We start from the raw sequence: 21,651 nt of genomic DNA on the forward strand, positions 1-21,651 counted from the left end.
GAAGAAAATTATCCGTCACTATCAGGTTTCAAACCCAGGACCTATTGAATGAGAGGAAAATACCGTAATCTCTTGACTATGAGGAAAATATTTAACCCTATCCGTACGTTGTGTTTTACTATCGTATCCATACGACGAGGGGAATTCTGTGCCTCCACTTTATAAAGAGGAAATTTATTCGTTAATCCGATCCGTACGCTTCGCATGGTAGTCTGTCAAAATGATTTTTTTTTTAAATACTGAAAGTTTCAAAGAGATCTTCGTAACAGAAGTATTCTAAAATGTGAAGAATACAACCCAGGGAGAACAAAAAGATCCCAGGGCGTATATAGGGTTAATATAGAAATACTTTTGAACTTACCCTGACAACCTCTATTGGGCACGAGCACCCATCTGGGCAGACAGCGGTCACACTGGCTACCCGTCACTCCAGGCAGGCACTCACAGCGTCCAGTCTCAGGGTCACAGCCCACAGCCCCGTCACTCAGGCAGTTGCACTCTGGGGAGAAAATTGACCATCTTTTCGTTTTATTTTTAGTAAAACGTCTTGCTGTACTTGCAACTCAATAAGGTCACATACGTGCTGAAGATTAGAGGTGTAACTTGAGAGCAACAAACAGTTAGTTTTAGTAAGAGTTTTACAGCACTTGCAATTCAATAAGGTCATATACATGACAAAGATTAGAGGTGTAACAAGAGAGTAACAAACATAAAAAAGGAGGAGAAATAAGAACAATAGCTGGTTGATAGGAAAGAAGGAGCAAACCACACCTGAACACTTGCTAACCACCTGCTGACCAACTTCACTAACTACAGTTTCTTATAATTACTTTTTTTTTTTAATGAACAGAATAACTCACGTTGAAAAGTATCCCAAAATTATTTTACTGTGAAACAAAGTAGAAGAGAGGACACAGAGGTGAAAAAACAATAAAATTACACATACATCACCTTGGGGATATTTATATCAAAGGATACCAAAATGCATTCATTTATCACTATGAACAAATAATAATATTCATTTATGATTACCAATTTTCAAAAAAGAATTCAGTTGTAACTATCGACAACAAAAATATATCAAATTAAAACTGACATTAAGATCCACTTTGGACTAACGACACAAACAAATATATTCACATATTATAAACAGTACCAAAAAATGTACTCATTCACAAAAATACTGATTAAAAAATGGCTGTATAATTCTTGTAACTGTAGAAGTTTTACACCCCCATCGATAAAACATTCTCACTCGAGAAAAACAATTTATTAAAAAAGAGTTACTCACCCTGGCATCCTCCAGGTCCATAGTTCCAGTATCCCGGTCGGCAGCGGTCACACTTGGTCCCCTCCACGCCAGGATGGCATTCGCAAACACCGGTGTAGACGTCGCACTGAGGACTGACTGAGCCCACGCCGCACTCACAGTCGGAGCATCCCGTGCAAGACTCAAAGCCCCAAGTGTATGGCTGAGGATGAAGACGAAGAATTTATGATCACCTCACTACATTTTCATGGTTGAGTTAAGAATGTTTGCCTATCATGATACATTCTACAATTCAACCAACAAAAGCTGGAGTTTAAAAAAAGAAATCAGAAACCCATAAAATGTGAACTAGAACGTCTAATCTATTAAATCTTCTAGTATTATATAGTAATTGACCTCTCAGCCAAGTATTATTTACAATGACAAAATTGTTCGACAAAACAAACTATCATCAATGTCTAATGCTTTTTATATCAACACTGATCATCTTCATCATAGAATAAACCCACATTAAACACACACACACACACCTAATGTAACCATACATTATGCAAGTGGTATCCTTCTTATACGCTTTCAATTTCATTCATTTTCAGTTAACTGTGATGAAAATTGAATATTTGGGTCAAAATGTCAATGCACATCGTAACGAATTAAAAAGAGACTTTTACGTCTTAAAAACCTTGTCATACATTATGCAAGTGGTATCCTTCTAATACACTTTCAACTTCAGATATTTTTAATTTACTGTAATGAAAGGGGAATGTTTTGATCAAAATATCAAAGCACACACAAACGAGTTAATAAGAGACGTTCATGTCTCAGAAATCTTCTGTTATTTTCTCAAACACTCCAAATGCCCCTTTGTTGATTCTCCATAACACACTTACTAACATATGATAGAAACTCAGTAGTGACTGACAGAAGACTGTGCGAGCACTGATATGACCTTCTGCAGTTGTGAGCGCTGCAAAACCCCTACTAAAACTAAAACTAAGAAGACTGTGCCTCAGACCTTACCCTGCACTCATCACAGTTATTGCCAATCACATTCAACTTGCACTGACAAACTCCAAAGGTCTTGTCACAGCTGTCTGAGCCACAAGTGTCACAGGAACAACCTGTGAGGGAAAGAGAAATCCATTTGTACAAAAAGCCCAATTTTTTTCGAGTCATGAGAAAGGCAGAGATCTTAACTCTTTCACTACAAGGGATTTTTCCTCACTAGGACCGGACCCTATCTGTGACTTACTTTCTGATTCTGCCTACCCTTGGACAAATTAAAGATTTTGAGTTCAATTTTAAATACTAGCCACACGTATTACAAATGAAAATAAACGGGAAATAATGACCTATCTTAACTTTTGCTAAAAACGATAATTCTTCAGCCTGAGATTTCAGTTTCAATTATTACAGAAGGTGTGCTTTTGAAGCAGGAAGGGGAGAGCCGTGAAACATGGTTCATGGTAGTGAAAAAGTTAAACAGGAGCAAGCATGCAGGACAAAGCAATGTATGTATATCATCATCATCCGGTGCCTTGTCGATTTGCGTGGTGTCTATTGTTCTTGCTGTTCCCAGCCATGTTGTCAGCTTGGCATGTGTATATTAATACTTAAATTGTAAATAAAAAAGAAAATCCACACCCATGCGCCCACTTCATACTTTTCAGCAATTTCTTATGTCAGGAAGGCGTTCCATTTTATTGCCAAAATTTTTAAAGAAAGTTTACAAAGCAACAAAAATGAGCTAAAGAAACTTACTTTCTGATGATTTTGAATGATACACACACAATGCTGACTATGTTATAGGTGCTCAAGATTATTACTGACCTTTTGTAGTACAATGGAAAAAAACCAATAACATTACGTTATTAGAAACCAACTACTTGTAATGAGCAAGAAATGGATTTGCAAAAATCTAGACCTTTGGTAAAACAACAGAGAAACAGTTTTATTGCTCGCAATGCTTTGTCATTTGGACTGAGACTAGCCCGAAACAAACAAATTTAAAAAAAAATCTACACAGTGATTTTTCAAACGTACGCTGACAGTCTTTCCTGGAGATAGCATCTCCCCAGTACCAGTCTCGACACTCTCCACAGTCAGATCCACTGCTGTAGTTCTCGCAAATAAGACAGGATCCTGTGAACCGGTCACAACTGCCCGGGTTGCTGATGTCGATGTTGCCGTTACAGCCACAGGGCTGGCAGTAGTTGTTTGGGTTGATGGGATCTCCGAAGTAGCCAGAGTCACACCTGGTGAACAAAATAAGGGAACAGTTTTTCGTCTTTCCAGAATACCTGTTTGTTATTAACTCATTCAACCCTAGGCGGCTTACACTTCTGAGTTGTCAGCTCTCCCTAGACATTTTTTAGACTTTTTGAAAAATTGAACCCCCCCCCCCCCCCCGTAAATTTGAACATATCCTACTCAAATTCGGTACACATTTTATTCAAACCTTTATTTGTGAGCATTGAAAATTTGAAGACAAAATGTGTCATATTTTTTATGCAATAGTCCGGGGAAATAGATCTAAATACAGAGTCAAAAAGTAAACAAGAAGCGAAGAAAGGAAGTGTGTTCAAATTTCGCACTCCCTCACAAGGTTCACGAATATAGCTTTCTTTGTCCTAAATTTGAGCTTGCACTCCTGGTCATAGTCTGTTTCAAACGAAAAATGGTTACTCTTCCAATTAGGCTATAGTCTGCTTCACACAAAAGTAGTGTTTTCGGTCAAAAGCGCGAAATTTTCCATACCAATACTGTCGGCTTCAGGGTTGGAGCGTTGCACGCGCATACCACACGTATCTGCCTTAGGGCTGGGTGAGTTAAGCTCATTATAAAAATAAGTGGACAGTGAGTTTGAATGTTAAGATAAGATTTAATATCCATAAGGGAAATTTTGGGTTGATGTACCAGAGCATCAACATCTAGAGACTCAGCATCTGAAATGCCTTCATTACATATATGCATAATGATATAGGCACAATGATGTGTAGCTCACTCATGCTAGGGTACCTAAACAGTGTGTCCGTTGGCATGATCTCTTGCTCCCTCTCACTCATTCTCTCTTTACCGCTCTCTCTCTCTCTTACTCACACACTCACACACATACACACACACGCACACACACACACACACACACACATACACACATACACACACACACATACACATCATGCTGAGAACAGGTTCCAATAATCATATACACAAAGAAGTCTTGTCACTCAACTATAAAACTTATTTCACATTCTATACTTGTTCCATGACCACTTATTTTGAAAAGTCGCAGAGTGGATTTTTCAATATAATTGAACTTACTCCTAGAGCTGTTCAATGGTAAAGATCTTCACTTGTCAAAACATGATACACCACGCCACATAATCTCATACTGCATATCTTTTATACATTGAAAAGTCACTGAGTGAAGAAAGGAATATGTGACATGACGTGGTGGAATTGGGCACTCGTCAATTTTGGGGCATGTGGAGTTATTGGCATCATCTTAAGGTTTATTCTATTCTCTTGATCTATATGAAAAATATGAAAAATGTACCCATCTATCTTTAATAGAAATCCTGATATATGCAATTGAAAAAGTGGGGGTCACCTGGTTTCAGGGGTAAATTTGCCAGAAAATGGTTGCCAAAGTTTGGTAACTTCCATAATTTGAGAGTCCTTAGAAAATAAAATTTTATAATTTTTGTGCCTTTAATCAAAGTGTTTCAGTGAAATTCACACAGAAATGAGTTTTCAAATGGACATAAAAAATGCTGAGCCCAAAAACAAAAATTCGATTTTTTACAAGCGCCTGATTTCACCATGATGCCTCACATATAAAGTTGATACCACTTACGATTGACACTGAGCTCCTGTATAACCAGGCAGACAAGAACAGGTAGTGGTGTAGCCATCCGCACTCACTTGGCAAGTGGTAGCAAAGCTGAAAACCAATGAAATGTCTGTTTAGTTTTCAAACAGTAGCTTAAACTTTTTCCATGTGCAATTACTTTATTACTTATATATGTAATATACACACAGGTTGCCCAGTGTGTGGAAAGTGGAGTGGAAAGTGCTAAGATGTACAGCTTATAATATCTGAAGGGAAGAGACTTTGAGGTGAACCTAAACCACCAAAGCTGACAAGATGTTTTAAAAAATATTATATGACACATATAAGAGAGTCTTCAAAGTAAATTTCCATGCTTTGAGGAAGCAGGCAGAAGAAAGTTGAAGAATAAAGTCAATCAAGGGAAGCTACAAGCTTAAAGAATAACATGAAAACTTAACATATCTCCTTGTTTGCAGCTGCACAAGTGGAAAATCAAAAAGGATATGACATTACTGTACCATGGAACAATGCTGAAGGGGTTTGTAAAATTGTTGTAGACTAAAAGACGTGTTTGTTGGATAGATAAAACAGTGCTGAGTACAAGAAAACCAGTGTTGTCAACTCACTTGTTGGAGGGCACAGGCAAAGGACAAGAACAAATCTGACATCCACCAGTGGCAGGGTCTCCATAGTAACCAGTCATACACTGCTCACAGTTGGTTCCAGTGGTGTTGTCTTGGCAGTTCTGAAAAGATCAGAAGTACAAAAAGCTTTAGAAGATTACGACAAAAACTAGTTGTAGCCGTTGTCTTTGATGTTGTAATAGGCACCTTGTTATCCATGACGAGTCTGCTCAGTAAGGGCCATACTGTACCAGGATAACTCAAGCAACACTGAACACAAGTAGACTCATCAGAACAGACAACAGCATCTTCCAACCATCCACCAAAAGAGAGGGTAGAGAGGAGAGAGTGATGTAGAGGAGGAAAAATGTTTTTTTTTTTAGCAAGACAACAAAACAAACACAAAAACAGTTAGCACTGTGATCGATTAACTGCAAGCGCTGACTGTGACAGAAATTTCTATTATTGCAAACTTGCACACAACATTCTAATAAACTGACAATGCATGTTTTTCAGCAGACTTAAAATGAAACCATAGACACAGAGTCTAAATCACCATTGGCTCTCAAAAAATTACCTTAATTAGCGTAACAATTGGACCAATTAATAATGAAAAAAAGTTAAAATAACAGTCAAAGTAAGTCAAAAGTATATGATAGAAAGCAACACAGTGAGCCACCAACACCAAGAGGCTGATAAACAAATAAAGATCCAAATACAGTGTAAAAAAGCACAAAAACTTACGAGACATTCGCCAGTTTCCAGATCGCACTCATTAGAATGGCCGTTGCAATTACATTTGACACAGATTCCCAAGTATGGAGAAGTGCGGGCTCTGTAGTAGCCAGGGGCACAATCCTGTAAAAGACAACAACAGCTGCATAAAATTATTTTGAACAGGGGATATCTTCGTCTACTGTGAAAATATAAGGCAAATCTAATACAGTTATGTTAAATATGATTTACGAACCATAGAAATTCTATGCATACAAGCTTTTTTTTATTTAATCAAATATTCAAATTAAAAAATTTCACAGCATAAAATATCAATTTTTGTGAGTATCTAAAATAATGCATGTACCAACATAGGCTTTTACTAAAAGGAACACCATCCCACACAATAGCACAATACATACAGAATTAGAGAGAAACCTTACAAACAAACAAAAAACCCAGAGATCTCTCATTGCACATAACTGGTGGGGAGTCAGACAGTCGACATTGGTGCTTTACTGCATCAATCTCATTACTAAGTGTGCTGGTTGAAATGTAAAAGACATTTTTTTGAATAGGTTTCGCCGGTTTTAAGAGAAATAAGGAAGATGTATACAACCTACTTTCCTTAAATAAATGCAAAAACTCGTTTTAAAAAATACCCTCAGTAAATAAAAAAACAATGACCTTTAACTCACTCAATCCTGTGACTGAGATATCTCGGTCAGCTCGCGAGCAGCGTCAATCCCACGACTGACATATAACTCGGTTCTATAGTTTTGTTCCGTATACTAGATATTTCGTTTCGGAAAATGGCCTCAAGTTTTATATAAGGTCAATTTATTATTCCCCTGTCAATTCTGCCTAGAAGGGGGCTGGAATTTTGTTTCTACTGTCATTACAACACGGAGAAATCATGGCTTTTATAAAGGCACTTTCAGCACATTTGTTCACACTGATCAGCTGAGCATGTCTCACAATCTATTATCTCTGCCTTTCTCAAAAATACATTTATTTTTATTCATGAAATTATTCAGCAGTCTTTATTTTACATGACATATGACATAGGCCGATAGATCTAGACACTCACAAGCATATTTGAATATCAATTTAGGCTTGCTCTTACTCATTCGGCCATGAAAAAATAATTAAAAGCCCCCAAAATGCGAAATTTGTACAAGACCCGAAAGCAAAACTACTAAAGCTACATCATTCAAATTTGGTATGTCTAAAAAATCTATCTTAGGTTGTACTTTGTGCCAAATTGGATATTATTTATGGTTACTAGTGGGCCCTTACATAACTGCCGAAAATGACTGGTTTCAGGGTACAATTTCGGGAAAAACTCCTGGGATTGAGTGAGTTAAGAAATATGTTGTTGTTGCACTTAAATAATACAGATACACGTAAAATGTTATTCAGTACAAGAAGAAAGCAGAAATGACCCCTGACCTCACAGGAAAGACCAACATAGTTAGGTGGACACTGGCACATTTCCACACTGTCTGCTGGGTCTCCCCTACCATCAACTGCTGCCTGCTCCAGATACACTTCTGTCAACCTAAAAATATAAATCCTTTATGTTAGGAATTGACTTAAATAAATAGTGACCATTTAGGTAAAAAAAAAAAAAAACCCTACAAAAACAGTCAGTCAATACTATAACAAAATCTATGCCAAGATGCTCAGTCAGAAATACAGCTCTCAAAGTATATAAATACTAGATTCTTTGCCAACCCATGTGACTAACTGCTTGCAGACTTCTGTTTTTATCAAGGCAATGAGTGAACAGTAAGACACTGCTGTTAATAGAAAAATTGTTTCAAAAGTACCAAAACACTCAATAGCGTCATTTCGAGATTTAAAAAATTGTTTAAAATCCCATGTCCAGGGGGATTGTGTATTTTCTTCGCTCAGCAGATAGGATGTTGAACAAACACAGGTACCTCCTCCAACATGCCTGGCTGCACTACCCTCATAAACAAAAAAACACATTCACATGCACCTCCAGAATAAAGAGCATAACCTACCACACATAATCAAAAGTTACAATATCCTTGCACACACAAACAAAATTGTAAGTATTCATTTCACTCTTCATTCCCTGTGGCAACATTTAAAGTTACAAAACACCTTCTTCAATACCATTCGTTACTCTAGAACTAGTCAGTAGGGAATTACATGGGTTAAAAGTAACAACCCCACTAATAAAACCAGGAATAAATGAGTGGTGGGCCGCATTAACAGAGGATTCCCAATAAAATAATAGAATGTCAAAATGCATTACAATTAAAGGACCTTTCATGGAATTTTGCTTTTCACTGTATATACATTGACTCTACTGGTGCATGTTGGTCAAAATCCCTGACAGAACATTTCAAAATTTAGGTTGGTTGATGAGTTTTCAAAGCCCCTCACCCACGGTCCTATTAGAGGTAGACAATGGATTTGGAAGTCTTGTCTCTTAAATAATCTTTCAGGACAGACAAAGGTAGGTGAGACAGGTGTAGATCCAGAGCGACCTATTCAGAGAACCTAAACAGAAGTGTGACGTGGAAAGATTTTTTACAGCATGCCAGCAGAAGGTGGAGAACCATAATTGAAGAAGTTTATTGCATATGTTTATTGCAGATCTGGCATTTGATGATGACTGCATAAATCTGAAAACCCGCCATAGCCTACCAATAAAGAAAATCTCAGAATACCTGATTTCTCCTACAACAGTGTAGTAGGAAGCTCTGATGAGAAGAGCATCAAGACTGGAGAGAATCATCATGAACTGCTCTTTGAAAACTGGGGCATTGGTTCCTTGATGTCTGAAGTGGTACTGAAAAATATTTTAGAAATTCTCCCAATCAAACGACATAGATGACAAGATTAACCAAAGCAACCAGACAGAAATATAAATAAATTCCTTAATTACATTGCCCACTGGACAGCAGAAATCCGTATTGTTGACATTTGTAAAAGTGGTGTAAAGTAAAAAGATTTTGCTTTTAACTGAAAACCTCTTGGTCAATTTTGCAAATTTGGAAATGTTTGAGAAAAAGAGAGGATACCCCCCCCAAAAAAGAGTAGGGCCTAATAAAAGAACCACAGTTTGAGATAGCAGGAAAAATGCAATTGAGATTCATTTTCTCTAGCACATTTACAAACACTCTCATTAAGTTTAAGATAAGATAATACTTTATCATCACACAGGGCATTGTTTCCTTGATGTCTGAAGTACTACTGAAAATGTAAAAATGTATTACAATAAAGGGACCTTTCATGGAAAATTGCCTTTCACTGTATATACATTGGGTGCATCATTGACTCAGCCGGTGCATGCTGGTCAAAATCCCTGACAGAACATTTCAAAATTAACATACCTCCGTCAATGGGACCTCCATGTCAAAAGAAGTGCTGGGAAGAGGCTGAGTGTTGTGGTAATGGACCACACTCATGTTGCTACCCTGTAATGTATGGAATACCAAATAATCATAAATAAAGGTCTTATTTTCCGCTGAAGAATTTTCAACAAAAAGGTCTTTGCAAAAAGAATACTGGCTACTTCATGTGAATCATAATACCTCTGATCTCTTTGATGCAGTCGCATTCTGTACCAAATGTCTGTAGCTTTCAAAGTTAATAAAACATAGAACATTTGATCAACAAACCGAACAAGTGAGAGCATTAATTTATTTATAAACAAACAGTCCAGAATTATAAACTGCAAAACAGCAGACCAAATGAAAATGAATATACAGAGTAAATTTTTGCTGTTAATTTTATTTTAGATTTTATTCCAATCTATTATTATCCATATCACAATCACAATCTACTATTGTCCAACTTACAGACAGGATGATGTCAGGTTCAATCAGGCCCTCACTCTCCAAGCCTCTAGGAAGAGTAAACAGCACTGTAAACTGAAGCAGGCCTCCGTATGAATTGATCTGTGAATTAAACCAGCATGGAAATTAAATAGTTTTAAAATATAGTTTTCTACATCCCCAGGAGGACAACCTGATGAGAAATCGTTACTTTTGGGGGCTATATGATGTGGCGTCAGTGGCCTAGAGTTTAGGCTATCGGACTCATAACCATAAGGTCGTGGGTTCAAATCCCGTCAGGGGCCCGACATTGTGCCCTTGGGAAAGGCACTTTACACAAATTTTCCTCACTCCACCCAGGTGGGAATGGGTACCCACCTATAGACAGCGAAAGATCTTGTCAGTTTGTTAGTGTTTGAGCGCTTAATCAGTTGCTTGCACTGTATGCTTCTAAGGAAGCAGAGAATGTTTTGGAGTGTTCTATGGTCTGCTGGGGTGATAATATAGTGTAAAGTGCATAGAGCTTTCTGTTGAGTGGGGGTAAGCGCTCTACAATTTCTATTTATTATTATTGTTATTATTATGCTGAAGCACACTCATTCTTTACAGAAGATTTCAAACACGACAACCAACGGTTGTAGTGCAGCATCCATTGAGCTTGCATCAATGCATCCTGTTCAAAGACAAATCCCAGTGTATTTTCACGACAGAGAATGAGTTCTTAACAAAACAAAAAGAGTATGACCTTTGTCCATAGGCTTTTAACTCTTTAAACACAAAACACACTCACAGAGTTAATCGGATAATCCCACAACCATTTCTTCCTGCCTCTGTATTCCATGGTTTTCAGCAAAGTGTATTTCAGTTTGATGTTTGTCAACATTAGTTAAAGCTAACAGGTAGATAGATAAAGGGAACGATTAGGCTGTTACAGTGTAATTCATTTGCCCACCATTTCAAGAAAACCCCTTTGACAAGTTTTACTAATCTTAGCAAGCACCTCTTAGCTAATAACAGTAATAATAATTATCAATAGGCCTATAATCTATAAAGAGCATATTCTGACTTGAGGAAGTCAGTACTTTGTTGTTGTTGTTGTTGTTGTTGTTGTTGTTGTTGTTGTTATCAATCCAGCAACAGCTCGCCCTTCTGTCCAATGCCATGTAGGAGTCAGTACTTTGAAGATGTTTAACGTCAGCATTGACCCGATTTCAGTACCTTCTTGCCCAGGTATGCTGGAGGGGCGATCCAGTAGATGATGTTGTCCTCATCCAGGGCTCCGTCAACAGAACTGATTCTGATGGTGGATCCCGCCTCTTGTACTTCCTCGTCTCCCGTGTTTGTAGCAAGCCATCCTCTCATGTCGTACACCTTGAAGTAGACATAAGGAGAGCAAGGTGAAACGGATTCTCAGGAAAACAATTAAACCATGTGCCCATACATCTTTTTCTGCTAATCTGAAATTTTAACATAGACACATTTTTTTAAAATTAAAAAAAGAAATATTTTTACATAAAACAGCTATGATTTAACCTGTGCAAAAAATGTCATAAACTCTCATGAATTTATACAGAATTATATTTCTTCATAATAACTTAACACAGTATTCACCCCTTCATACCAGACCTGCTTCAGAATTTTACCAAATAGTTTTAAAAGATTTGGGTGAGGCAATGAAAAGGTTAAATTAAGAACAGAAATATGGCAGAGGGGTAGTCATGTCTTTTGGTCTGTGAAAATAATCACCCATCAAAAACTGTCACAATCCTGACAGGTGAAAGACATTACACATTAGACAAAAAAAAGCATTACAAGCGAAAATCAGTTCAAAGATCTGAAGTCAACTTTGAGTGGGGAAAAGTAAAAAATCAAAAACCAGAATTGTTATTTTAACAAGAATCATATTTGGGCTGCTGAATAAAGCCATCAGCATCAGCCCTCCTTTTCTCACCCTGCATTAGGCCACGAACAAACACTTTCCACCTGTCCCTCTCCTGGGCTAGCCTCTTGATTATTGATGAATGAGATACCCAATCAAAAGGAAATGTCTGACTCTGAATGTTTTACACGACTTTGTAACAGTTGGGGTCCGTTGACAATACCTAACAGGATCAATCCAAACTGTGTGTGAGAGATATTATATGGCAGAAAAAAGATGTAAAACAACTTTTGCTCTTTAGTAAGAGTTTTACAGCACTTGCAACACAATAAGGTCATATAGGTGCCGAAGATTAGAGGTGCTACAAGAGAGTAACAAACACAAAAAAGAAGGAGGGGAGATAAAGATGATAGATGTTAGATAGGAAAGAAGAAGCAAACCACACGGTAGCACCCCCCAACAACCCACAACCAACTTTTGCACATTGGAATTGAACCTGTATCTTTTGAGTGTGATTGGAAGAGCCTGCAATACCACAGACTATGATAAATAGCAACGTTGTACTTACAAAGTCCCAGTTGAGATTGGAGCTGTCACATCTCGTGGTGTGGCCAAAACAGAAGCACTGGGTGCATCCCTTGGGGTTGTCCATCTCCAGGTTGTACATACCATCAGCGCACTGGTCACACATGGTGCCCACAACGTTGTCCTGGGGGGGGGGGACACAAGGAAGTTTTAGGTTTAGTAAGAGTTTTACGGCAGTTGCAACACAATAAGGTCATATAAGTGCTGAAGATTAGAGGTGTTACTAGAGAGTAACAAACACAAAGTAGAAAGAGGGGAGCAAAAGATGATAGATGTTTGATAGGAAAGAAGAAGAAAACCACATCAGAGCACCCGCCAATCACCCACTCACAAGAAAGGAAGGAAATTGTGCAAAGTCAAAAAGGAAGGAAATGCAGTTTGGTCTCCATTGTAAAACAAATTTCCTCACAGAGATGAATAAAAGGTGTCCTTCCTTTTTTTTTTTTTTTTTTTCCTTTTGAAGGAAAATAGATATACAATTCTGACAAAGAACAAGGTTAAAAGTACTGAACAATGAAAATGCCAGCAAATTAACATATGAGTGTATGTGTTGGAACATATTACTTAGCAAAGCTGTTAATGTCCTCATTTTAGGTGAGTTTGGAGTACTTGTTTTACAACACCATCAACATAATTTGGACATATAATAAGCTCCACATCTAAATTCAGACTCCTAGTATCAATATCAATAAGAAAACAAAGGATAGCTAGATTCGGAATCCTGGTGTCAGTTACCACCAATGAGAATTAACGCCTTGGTTGACAGCTCCAGTACACAGTACGTCCAACACTATGTGCCAAGATGCTGTCCTCCCTTACAATATATGTCCTTACATCAGCCGATTAAGGCAATCACGTGGACCTTATTACGTACACCGTACAAGATTTTATCACTGCATTACTATAGCTTTGAATGTCCTGGCTAGCAGAAATTGGTTGAGGTAAAAGTTGGAAAAACCATACACCACCAAGGGGTTAAAAGGACAGACAGACATTTACAGTCATCTTGTGATGTCAAGGGACATGACTCTTATCTTTACTGTGGGGACAAGATAATTAAGGGAGTGGCACGCCCTTGGATGACGTCAAGGGTCCCGGGGGAAATAGGCAGAGATCGTCTGAGAGACTCACTGAGATATTCAGTCGGACTCAGGACCACGACGAGGCTACACTTATCTTGGACGCGGGCCCCCTGAGAGACCCGACTCATCGGATTGCCAGGTAACTTTACATCATCTAACATCACCATCACCCACCTTGCAGAGACACTGAGCCGTCCGCTGATCACAAATAGCCGCCTGAGTGCCGCGTGTGTCACATCCACAGAACTCACAGAAGGGGAAGGTGTGGTAGCCAGGCAAACACGTGTCACACCGACGTTCACCTATGTTGGCCTTACAACTAATGTGGATGAAAACAATTGACAGCTCAGTCAAAAGGCAGTTATCACCGAGAACAAAAATAAAAAATTAAAAGAGTTAAGAAAGGTAAACTCTAACCAAGCTACGAGGCCTTTCATCTGCAACAAACAGGTGGATCTATCCATAAAACATTTTTTCACTTGAACGATAGACATAAAAAATGTTAGCTAAAGAAACAAAGAAAATTACCTTCTATTATTTTACAATAAACATTTCACAACAAGAAAAATGTTCTTGAGCTTGTTATCAGCCCAGACCTTTTTTTCCTTCAAAGTTTTTAGGTTTTTTAAAGTTTTAGTAGGAGTTTTACAGCACTGGGAACACAATAAGGTCATACAAGTGCCGAAGATTAAAGGTGTTACAAGAGAGTAACAAACACAAAATAGAAAGAGGGGAGAAAAAGACGATAGAGGTTTGATAGGAAAAAAGAAGCAAACTACACCAGAGCACCCGCCAACCACCCACCAACAAAGTTTATTATGGACTTTACACTTGACACACTTTCGGTAATGTAAAATAGATCTACAGATACAGAAAACAAAGTGATATTGGCCAATGTTTCCACATATACTGGGGGCCTAACACAGCAATGCCACTTGAGAATGTACAGAACCAACACACACAAACATACATATTACTTACAGAATTATATTGATGCACACATAGCACTCTGGGGGAATGGGACTGAGGAATATGATTGAGTTTGGAGAAGGGCAAATATTCTCTCGCAGTTTTCATTGCTTTGCCCAAAGATAGTTTATTTTTGAACTTTTGTAATAAAGATAAGTTAACTTGGAACTTTTATAATAACTAGTTGATTTCAAAATTTTCTTGACTCCATTACTGCTATTATAACTCACAGAGGAGTGATGAAAATAGATAACACAAGCCGAATAAGAAAACATGTAAAATAAGTAAAGCAAAAGAAATTAAATGGACTGTGAAAGCAAATAGCATGAATGGCAGCAAACAGTGTAAAATATACCTGCACTGTCCAGTCCTCTGGTCACAGTTCAAGTTCCTGTCAAGTACACCTTGGTAATCACAGTTGCACCTCTGAAATGAAAATATATAGAAATGTCTACCATAATCATACCATTCTTTCCGTTCTCTGCCCCACTGGCCATGACACTAATTAAATCTAGTGGGTAAGCCATTTCACATAAAAAGAAAGAGAAAATATCAAGCAAAAATCTAAAAAAACAGGCAATAAAAACTAAAAACCAAACACAAGACTTCATTTCTTAAAGATTAGAAATCTAAAGGGCATGATCATAATTCAGCTATACAATAGTTTTTTGTTGAACTGCTTTATAATTCATATCTTTTCACACAGTAAGAGAACATTACAATACCGTTAAAAAATAAAAACAGACAAACAGTCCAAGTTAATTTCAATCCTGTTTAAACAATTCCAAAATACAAACTCTTTTCAATGCAGTTTTCTTTTTGCCTATTCAGTAGAAAGTACTCAAAGGCAATGTCACTAGTGTATGAACAAAAAAGATAATGGAGGGTGATAATTTAGTGCTCCAAAAACTTTTTGATAAGATGGCTTGGCATGGACTTGCCAACACTGTAAGTCATTTAAGAGGCTTGACATCCAAACTTAACGTCTATCTCCAAAAAAGGCCAAGCAAATAGCTTGATGAACACTGAAATCTCCTCAAACAACATTGTAGAAAGGTGTCAACTAAGCTGCTGGCACACTCAATTCCTTCGTGAAAATATTTTTTTATAATCTAGGCTTCACCACTTCCCTTAAAATTCCTTTGTTTTGGGGATCCAGTAGTCAAATGATTTCTTCTTCTTCTCATTCATCTTTAATTTGAAACAAGTGATGGAAGACCACAAGTCCATCAAGAAAACAAAGTGCTGATGGTGGGGACAATTTTAGGATTTTAAGATAAGAGGCTTCTGCGAATAAGCCCCAGCTCATGAAAAATGCTGAGCCACGATCACCACTGCCCTCCTCCTAGTGTGAAAAACATTTCAATATCAGATATCATTGTTATATTGTAGATTAATTCCTCTACGCAATTCCCTACCTGGCAGCCAATGAGGGCGTCATAACCGTAGGCCTCTGGTTCACATCTGTCACATTGGTCTCCCTCAACACGAGGTGGACAGATGCACTCCCCGGTCACCTCATGGCATAGACCGTATCGACAGTTGCAAGCTGGAAATCAACAAAAAGAACAACATACCATCAGAAAATGAAAAACAATTATAATGATAAATAAAGTCAAAATATTTTCCATTCATACTAGTAAAGAGGTGCACACTTCAGCATTTTATCAAATACATTAGACTGGACAATAAAATGTCTATCTACCTGAGAAAGAAACAGACCATGATCTTCCGCCTACGAACAGGATATATACAGCTCAACTTCCATTTAAACAGAATAAAAACAGAATTTTCCTTAATGTGTCCTTTGTGTGACTATGCATATGAGGCTGGATCATCGCCTGCTCCACTGTACAGCCCTAAATGACATCAGAGCAAGTCTTCTCCCTCCGAGACCTAACATTGACAACACACTCCATGGAACATTACAGCAACTGCAGCAAACCTGTATTTATCACTTAATGGCATTGGACAGAAGGGCAAGAGCTCAACTGCGTTCGATTGATAACAACAACAACAACAATATCAACAACAACAACAGCAACAACAACAGCAACAACAACAGCAACAACAACATCTACTTGTTACATTCTAATAAATCTACTTTTTGTACTCAGTATGCTTACCTTGGCAGTTTGGAAAACCGTAATAACCAGGTAAGCAAGCAGAGCAAGTGCGTCCAATGATATAATCCCTGCACTGACACTGGCCACCAAATCCATCACAGGTGAAGCTGAGGGAGCCATCAGCATTACAGTTGCAGTCCAGAGCTCCGTTGTTGAAGTTGGTGACCAACGTAAAAGCTCCGTTCTTACAGAACTCTTCGTCAGCCCTAAACACAAGAGAAATAGCGAAGAAAGAAAAAAAAGAAAGATTTTAAAAATGACATCTTTCATTGTGTAAAATGGAATCAAATGAAAAAATAGAAATGGAAGTGATGGAATGCACAATCATCAATATAAGTGAAGCTATGGGTGGAGATTTTAGTTTTAGTAGCTCGCAACTGCATAAGAGCGCCAAGGGGTAGCACTGCCCTGGTGGAGGGTATATGGGTGGAGAGTACTGGCAAATTGCAAATCAAGACCCTACAAAAGATAAGTCAAAATGATGAAACAAATACAAATCTGTTTTAATAATATGAATTTCAGCAAAGGAGAAGCTTGTGAACAGCACCAGTATGCATGTAACATGTTGCTATGCTGTATGACACTCACAAGAGACAAACATGATGTCTTATTTAGATTTAGATTAGTTTAGTAATTTTTACGGCACTTGCGACACAAATAGGTTATAGAAGAGCCTAAGATTAGAGAAGACACTACAAAGTAACATACAAAGAAAAGATGGATGAGAGATAAGGATTATAAATGTTTGATAAGAAAAACCACACCAAATATCCGCCAAACATCCAGACATGTTTGACAGAAAGCATTACCTCGTACAGTAATTATTCTATAGTCATGAGCGTCTTCATAGAAAGGACAAAACGCAGAAAATATCTTTTCGACCCAAATTTGACACTTACTTGAGCTGGAAGCCTTCATCGACACACATGTTGAGGAAATCTCCCGATTTATCCACAGGCAACAAGTCCATGTAGTCCTTGTGGTACTGGTCCATGGGTACAATCAGCAAGTAGTCCTGCGTAGAAATATCACAGCCATGTCATGAAGACAGGAACACAGAAAAGAAGAAGATAAACAACCCTTTTTTTATAGTAGAGGGTTCTACGGCGCTCGCAACAGCATAATGTCATATGAGTGCCAAACCAACCCTTTGCTTCAAAGATTCAAGTCACAGCCTTAATTGAAAATTTTTTTAAAATTTGTGCACACTATCTAAACAGTTTTTTTCCCTTTTCATTCTATAAAGTAAAAATAAGTAATTATACATTATAACACATCCCCCACCCTCCACTGATCCTGAGGAACCTTATTAGTCAGTCAGTGTATCTCTTTTGTGTTTCTGTTAATGTTTAAAAAATGGCATCTGTAAATCATTTAGGAGGCGGACAGCTTCAACCTTGACTGCCGCGGCCAACCCGCCGCAGAGAGGGAGACAGTGTCCCAGCAGACAGATGGAGACACTCGATACAAAATCTCCCCACATAGGAATCAAACTCAAATCTTCTGCACGTGACAGCAAAGTGCCCAACACTACAGACACTGTTTGACTCATTCAGTGCTGCGGACGAGAATATTCTCGAAACCTGGGCCCTGCCCACATACTAGTGACAATCTTTATAGAAAGAATTACTCTATCTAATCCATACCAAGTTATTTTACTAATCGTGATGCATTATAAGGTCAAAGAAACATTTTTTCGGCTCGAACAGCCATTGACCCTGCTAGTTTGAGTGAACGCGTTTAATTTTGCAGGTCACCGACCGAGTCGATCCGTTTGTGCCCTAAATTCGGCTAGCCCCAACTGTCAAATTGACCCGACCCAACCTGATCGCAATAGTGGGCACCCCCTATGAGGGGGGCAGAAGAGTGCAACAGAAACTATATACTAACCAGCCAGATCTGTCCACCTTTAGTACCGTTGAAGGAGACTTTGATGTCAGTTCCTGTCAGTTTGATCACGTTACCACCAGACTGACCAAACATGATGGTGCTTCGGCATCCAACATTATTGGGACAGAAGCGTGGCTTGAACATGCCTAGAATGTGAGAAAAACAGCAAGATTAAGGAAAGCTACCTTATGAGGACAACTACTGCCTGTCAAACATGACTATCACTATAAATTTGTCACAGAACAATGTTCTTTTCTAGAAATGACAACAGCTTCATTAGGAAAATGTCTTTGTAAAAGTAAATTCAAACTCATTTATTCTACAGTGAACAGTCAAGGTTACAATGTTCAGTGTATGGTGTTGGGAGTCAGTACAATAACAGATACAGTTTATATAAAACAGACTAGAGGATACTAACAACACTGACCAAATGAAGTAGAAGGAACATACCACCCAAAAACTCACACCAAGCACCTTTGGGTAGGAAAGATAGACATAACTCAACTGGAGAAAAGCAGGAAGCTCTAGCATACAACAGAGAAAAATTGTGAACATGTCAGCACAAAGTGTCAATTTGAAATAAAGAAGAAAGAGAAACGATACTATATAATAGAGAAACAATATCTACTGGCCCTTTATCCCTCTCCCATCTGGTCTGACTGTAGAGAAGAAAAACCTCTAACATACAACAAATGAAGCATGTTAACTTTAACAGCTCAATGCTGGAAGACAAAAACCTGTTAACCTTAACAGCAAGTGTTATCTAGCATATAGCAGAATTTGATAATCTGTAAATTGTAGTAGCACATTGTAGACAGAAAGAGAAGAAATGTAGAAAGAGGTGAGAAGAAATGCAGGGAGCGAAAGAAAAAAAGAGAGAGAGAGAAAAGAGAAGGAATGAGAGAAAAAAGAGGGAAGAAAGAGAGGGAATGAAAGAGAGAAAAAGAGAGAGAGAAGAAAGAGAGGGAATGAGAGAAAAAAAGAGAGAAGAAAGAGAAGGAATGAGAGAGAAAAAAGAAAGAGAAAAAAGAGGGAGATGAAAGAGATGAGGCCAGTCAGTAGTGCTAACTGACCGTTGGTCACTTTCCCGTCGGAGTGCACAGAGACTGGAATGTTGAGTCCGACCTCTGTGGGCATGTAGTAGTGTACCAGGAGAATGTACTGTCCGGGCTTGGTCACCTGACCAAACAGATCCAGGGGTACCTAGAAAAGGTATAGTTTAGTTAAGTAAGAGTTTTACTGTGCTCCCAACTGCATACGGTCATTTACAAAAGGAAGGTTAAAAATTTCTAAACCCTTCAATGACCTGCTGTAATTGTTTCATAAACTTATTGATGAGAGAATCAAGACAGTTATTCCTTTTTTCGTCACTCAACCAAACAGTTCCACAGCTACCTAGACAAGGAATTTTTAGAGAAGGAACTTTTAGAAATACATCAACTGCCCCAAATATTGTTCTTTGTTAAATAATTTTATCCACTTAGGCCCTACTGATGAAAGAATCAAGACAATATTTACTTTTTCTTTACCGTTGTTTCTACTCTTTCCCATGACTATAGTGAGTCTAAAAGAGTTACTTCAATTCCATGTGCAGCATCATCTGTCTCACTAGTTCGGTACCCAAAAAATACAAGAAGGGTCGTTTTCAGAATTTTAACATTATATCCACTTCTAAAGCACTTTATTTTAAAAGTCAACTGATTGATTTAGAAGTTTTTTTACAGCACTATTAACACCTCAGTTACTTGAATTTGATAATACTGAGCAAAAAGAAAAAGAAAAAAAAAAAGGAAAGCTCGAAAATTGTAATCTTCCTCTCTAAAGTTGAACGGGCTCAAAAGCACAAACATTTCATATTTTTCAGGTGAATTGTGTTACACAACAACAAAACAACAATGAGCATTCTCAAATTTTAGAACAAGGCACTCTTAAACATGCTGAAATTACAACTTTCTAAGACCCCCCCCTCCAAAAGAACCCCCGCCCCCTCTCAAAAAACCCCCAAAAAACCCAACACATACTCTTTCTTTGTTTAAAAACAACAAAAAACCACCAATACATTTCTTTGCCAGTCTACAGCTCTTAGCTGAGTCTCATTAGGACCGATACCATCAGCAGCCTTTATTTATACATTTCTATTTTCACACTTTCGCAAACATGCAGTTGGTAGCAGTCAACTTTCACTTTCTTCAAGCAACAAGCACTGATGATAAGACTCGACACGTGACAACTGTTCAGATTAGTCATTTATAAAACACCAAACAACAGCAAAAAAAAGAAATACAACAACACACAAGCCAGCACATCTGTTGGTTTAATACTAAGCAAAACTAGTTCTCAAAAAGGCAGTTATAAAAACAAAAGAGACGGGAATAGGAGAGCTTGTGAAAGCCACTGTGACAGTGCGATATTCTTGCTCTAAAAATAAAAGCTTGTGCACCAAAACAGTGCATAAAACATACATAATAAAGAGCGTGTAAGTTTTTGAAGCACAAATATAATAATGATGGACACTATGGGAACATAATATCAAAAAGAAAACACAAATTACTTATTACTCCTTAGTCGTATTGAAAATGAGTGTACCGGAAACGAAAAAAACCCTTTGTTCCATTTTTGTGCTTTACGACATTCATACTCTTGAGCAATTAACGGTCCTGTTCAGCTCCACACTGCACTCAGTGGTCCAAATTCATTTACCATACACACTGAATTGAACAAAAATATGCGTATATTCTTCCATGAGTCTTGTGTTTTCAAGTGTTGCTTAGTCGTTCTATTTTGTATAATTTAAATGATTTTGCATAACATTATCTCATTATTGAAAATTCTACTACCATGAAAAGTAGAACTTGTCCTTATGGCC

General features: G+C 37.9%; 1 protein-coding gene across 2 annotated transcripts in view; it reads right to left on the minus strand.

The window, feature by feature from the left end:
• Positions 1-21,651, minus strand: part of LOC101854750 (laminin subunit alpha) — a gene marked incomplete at its 5' end in the record, with an annotated part of 81,500 nt that overhangs the window by 34,067 nt on the left and 25,782 nt on the right. For both annotated transcript variants that reach the window (XM_013087707.1, XM_013087705.1), the window contains 20 exon segments: positions 362-499; positions 1,292-1,472; positions 2,291-2,391; positions 3,314-3,525; positions 5,127-5,213; positions 5,729-5,847; positions 6,470-6,583; positions 7,892-8,000; positions 9,145-9,266; positions 9,811-9,894; positions 10,279-10,377; positions 11,473-11,625; positions 12,702-12,842; positions 13,975-14,119; positions 15,125-15,195; positions 16,188-16,318; positions 16,896-17,101; positions 17,795-17,910; positions 18,786-18,931; positions 19,859-19,988. In XM_013087707.1, the coding sequence (XP_012943161.1) occupies positions 362-499; positions 1,292-1,472; positions 2,291-2,391; positions 3,314-3,525; positions 5,127-5,213; positions 5,729-5,847; positions 6,470-6,583; positions 7,892-8,000; positions 9,145-9,266; positions 9,811-9,894; positions 10,279-10,377; positions 11,473-11,625; positions 12,702-12,842; positions 13,975-14,119; positions 15,125-15,195; positions 16,188-16,318; positions 16,896-17,101; positions 17,795-17,910; positions 18,786-18,931; positions 19,859-19,988 (2,605 nt within the window).

Source organism: Aplysia californica, unplaced genomic scaffold, assembly GCF_000002075.1.
Source record: "Aplysia californica isolate F4 #8 unplaced genomic scaffold, AplCal3.0 scaffold00627, whole genome shotgun sequence".
Classification (NCBI taxonomy): domain Eukaryota; kingdom Metazoa; phylum Mollusca; class Gastropoda; order Aplysiida; family Aplysiidae; genus Aplysia; species Aplysia californica.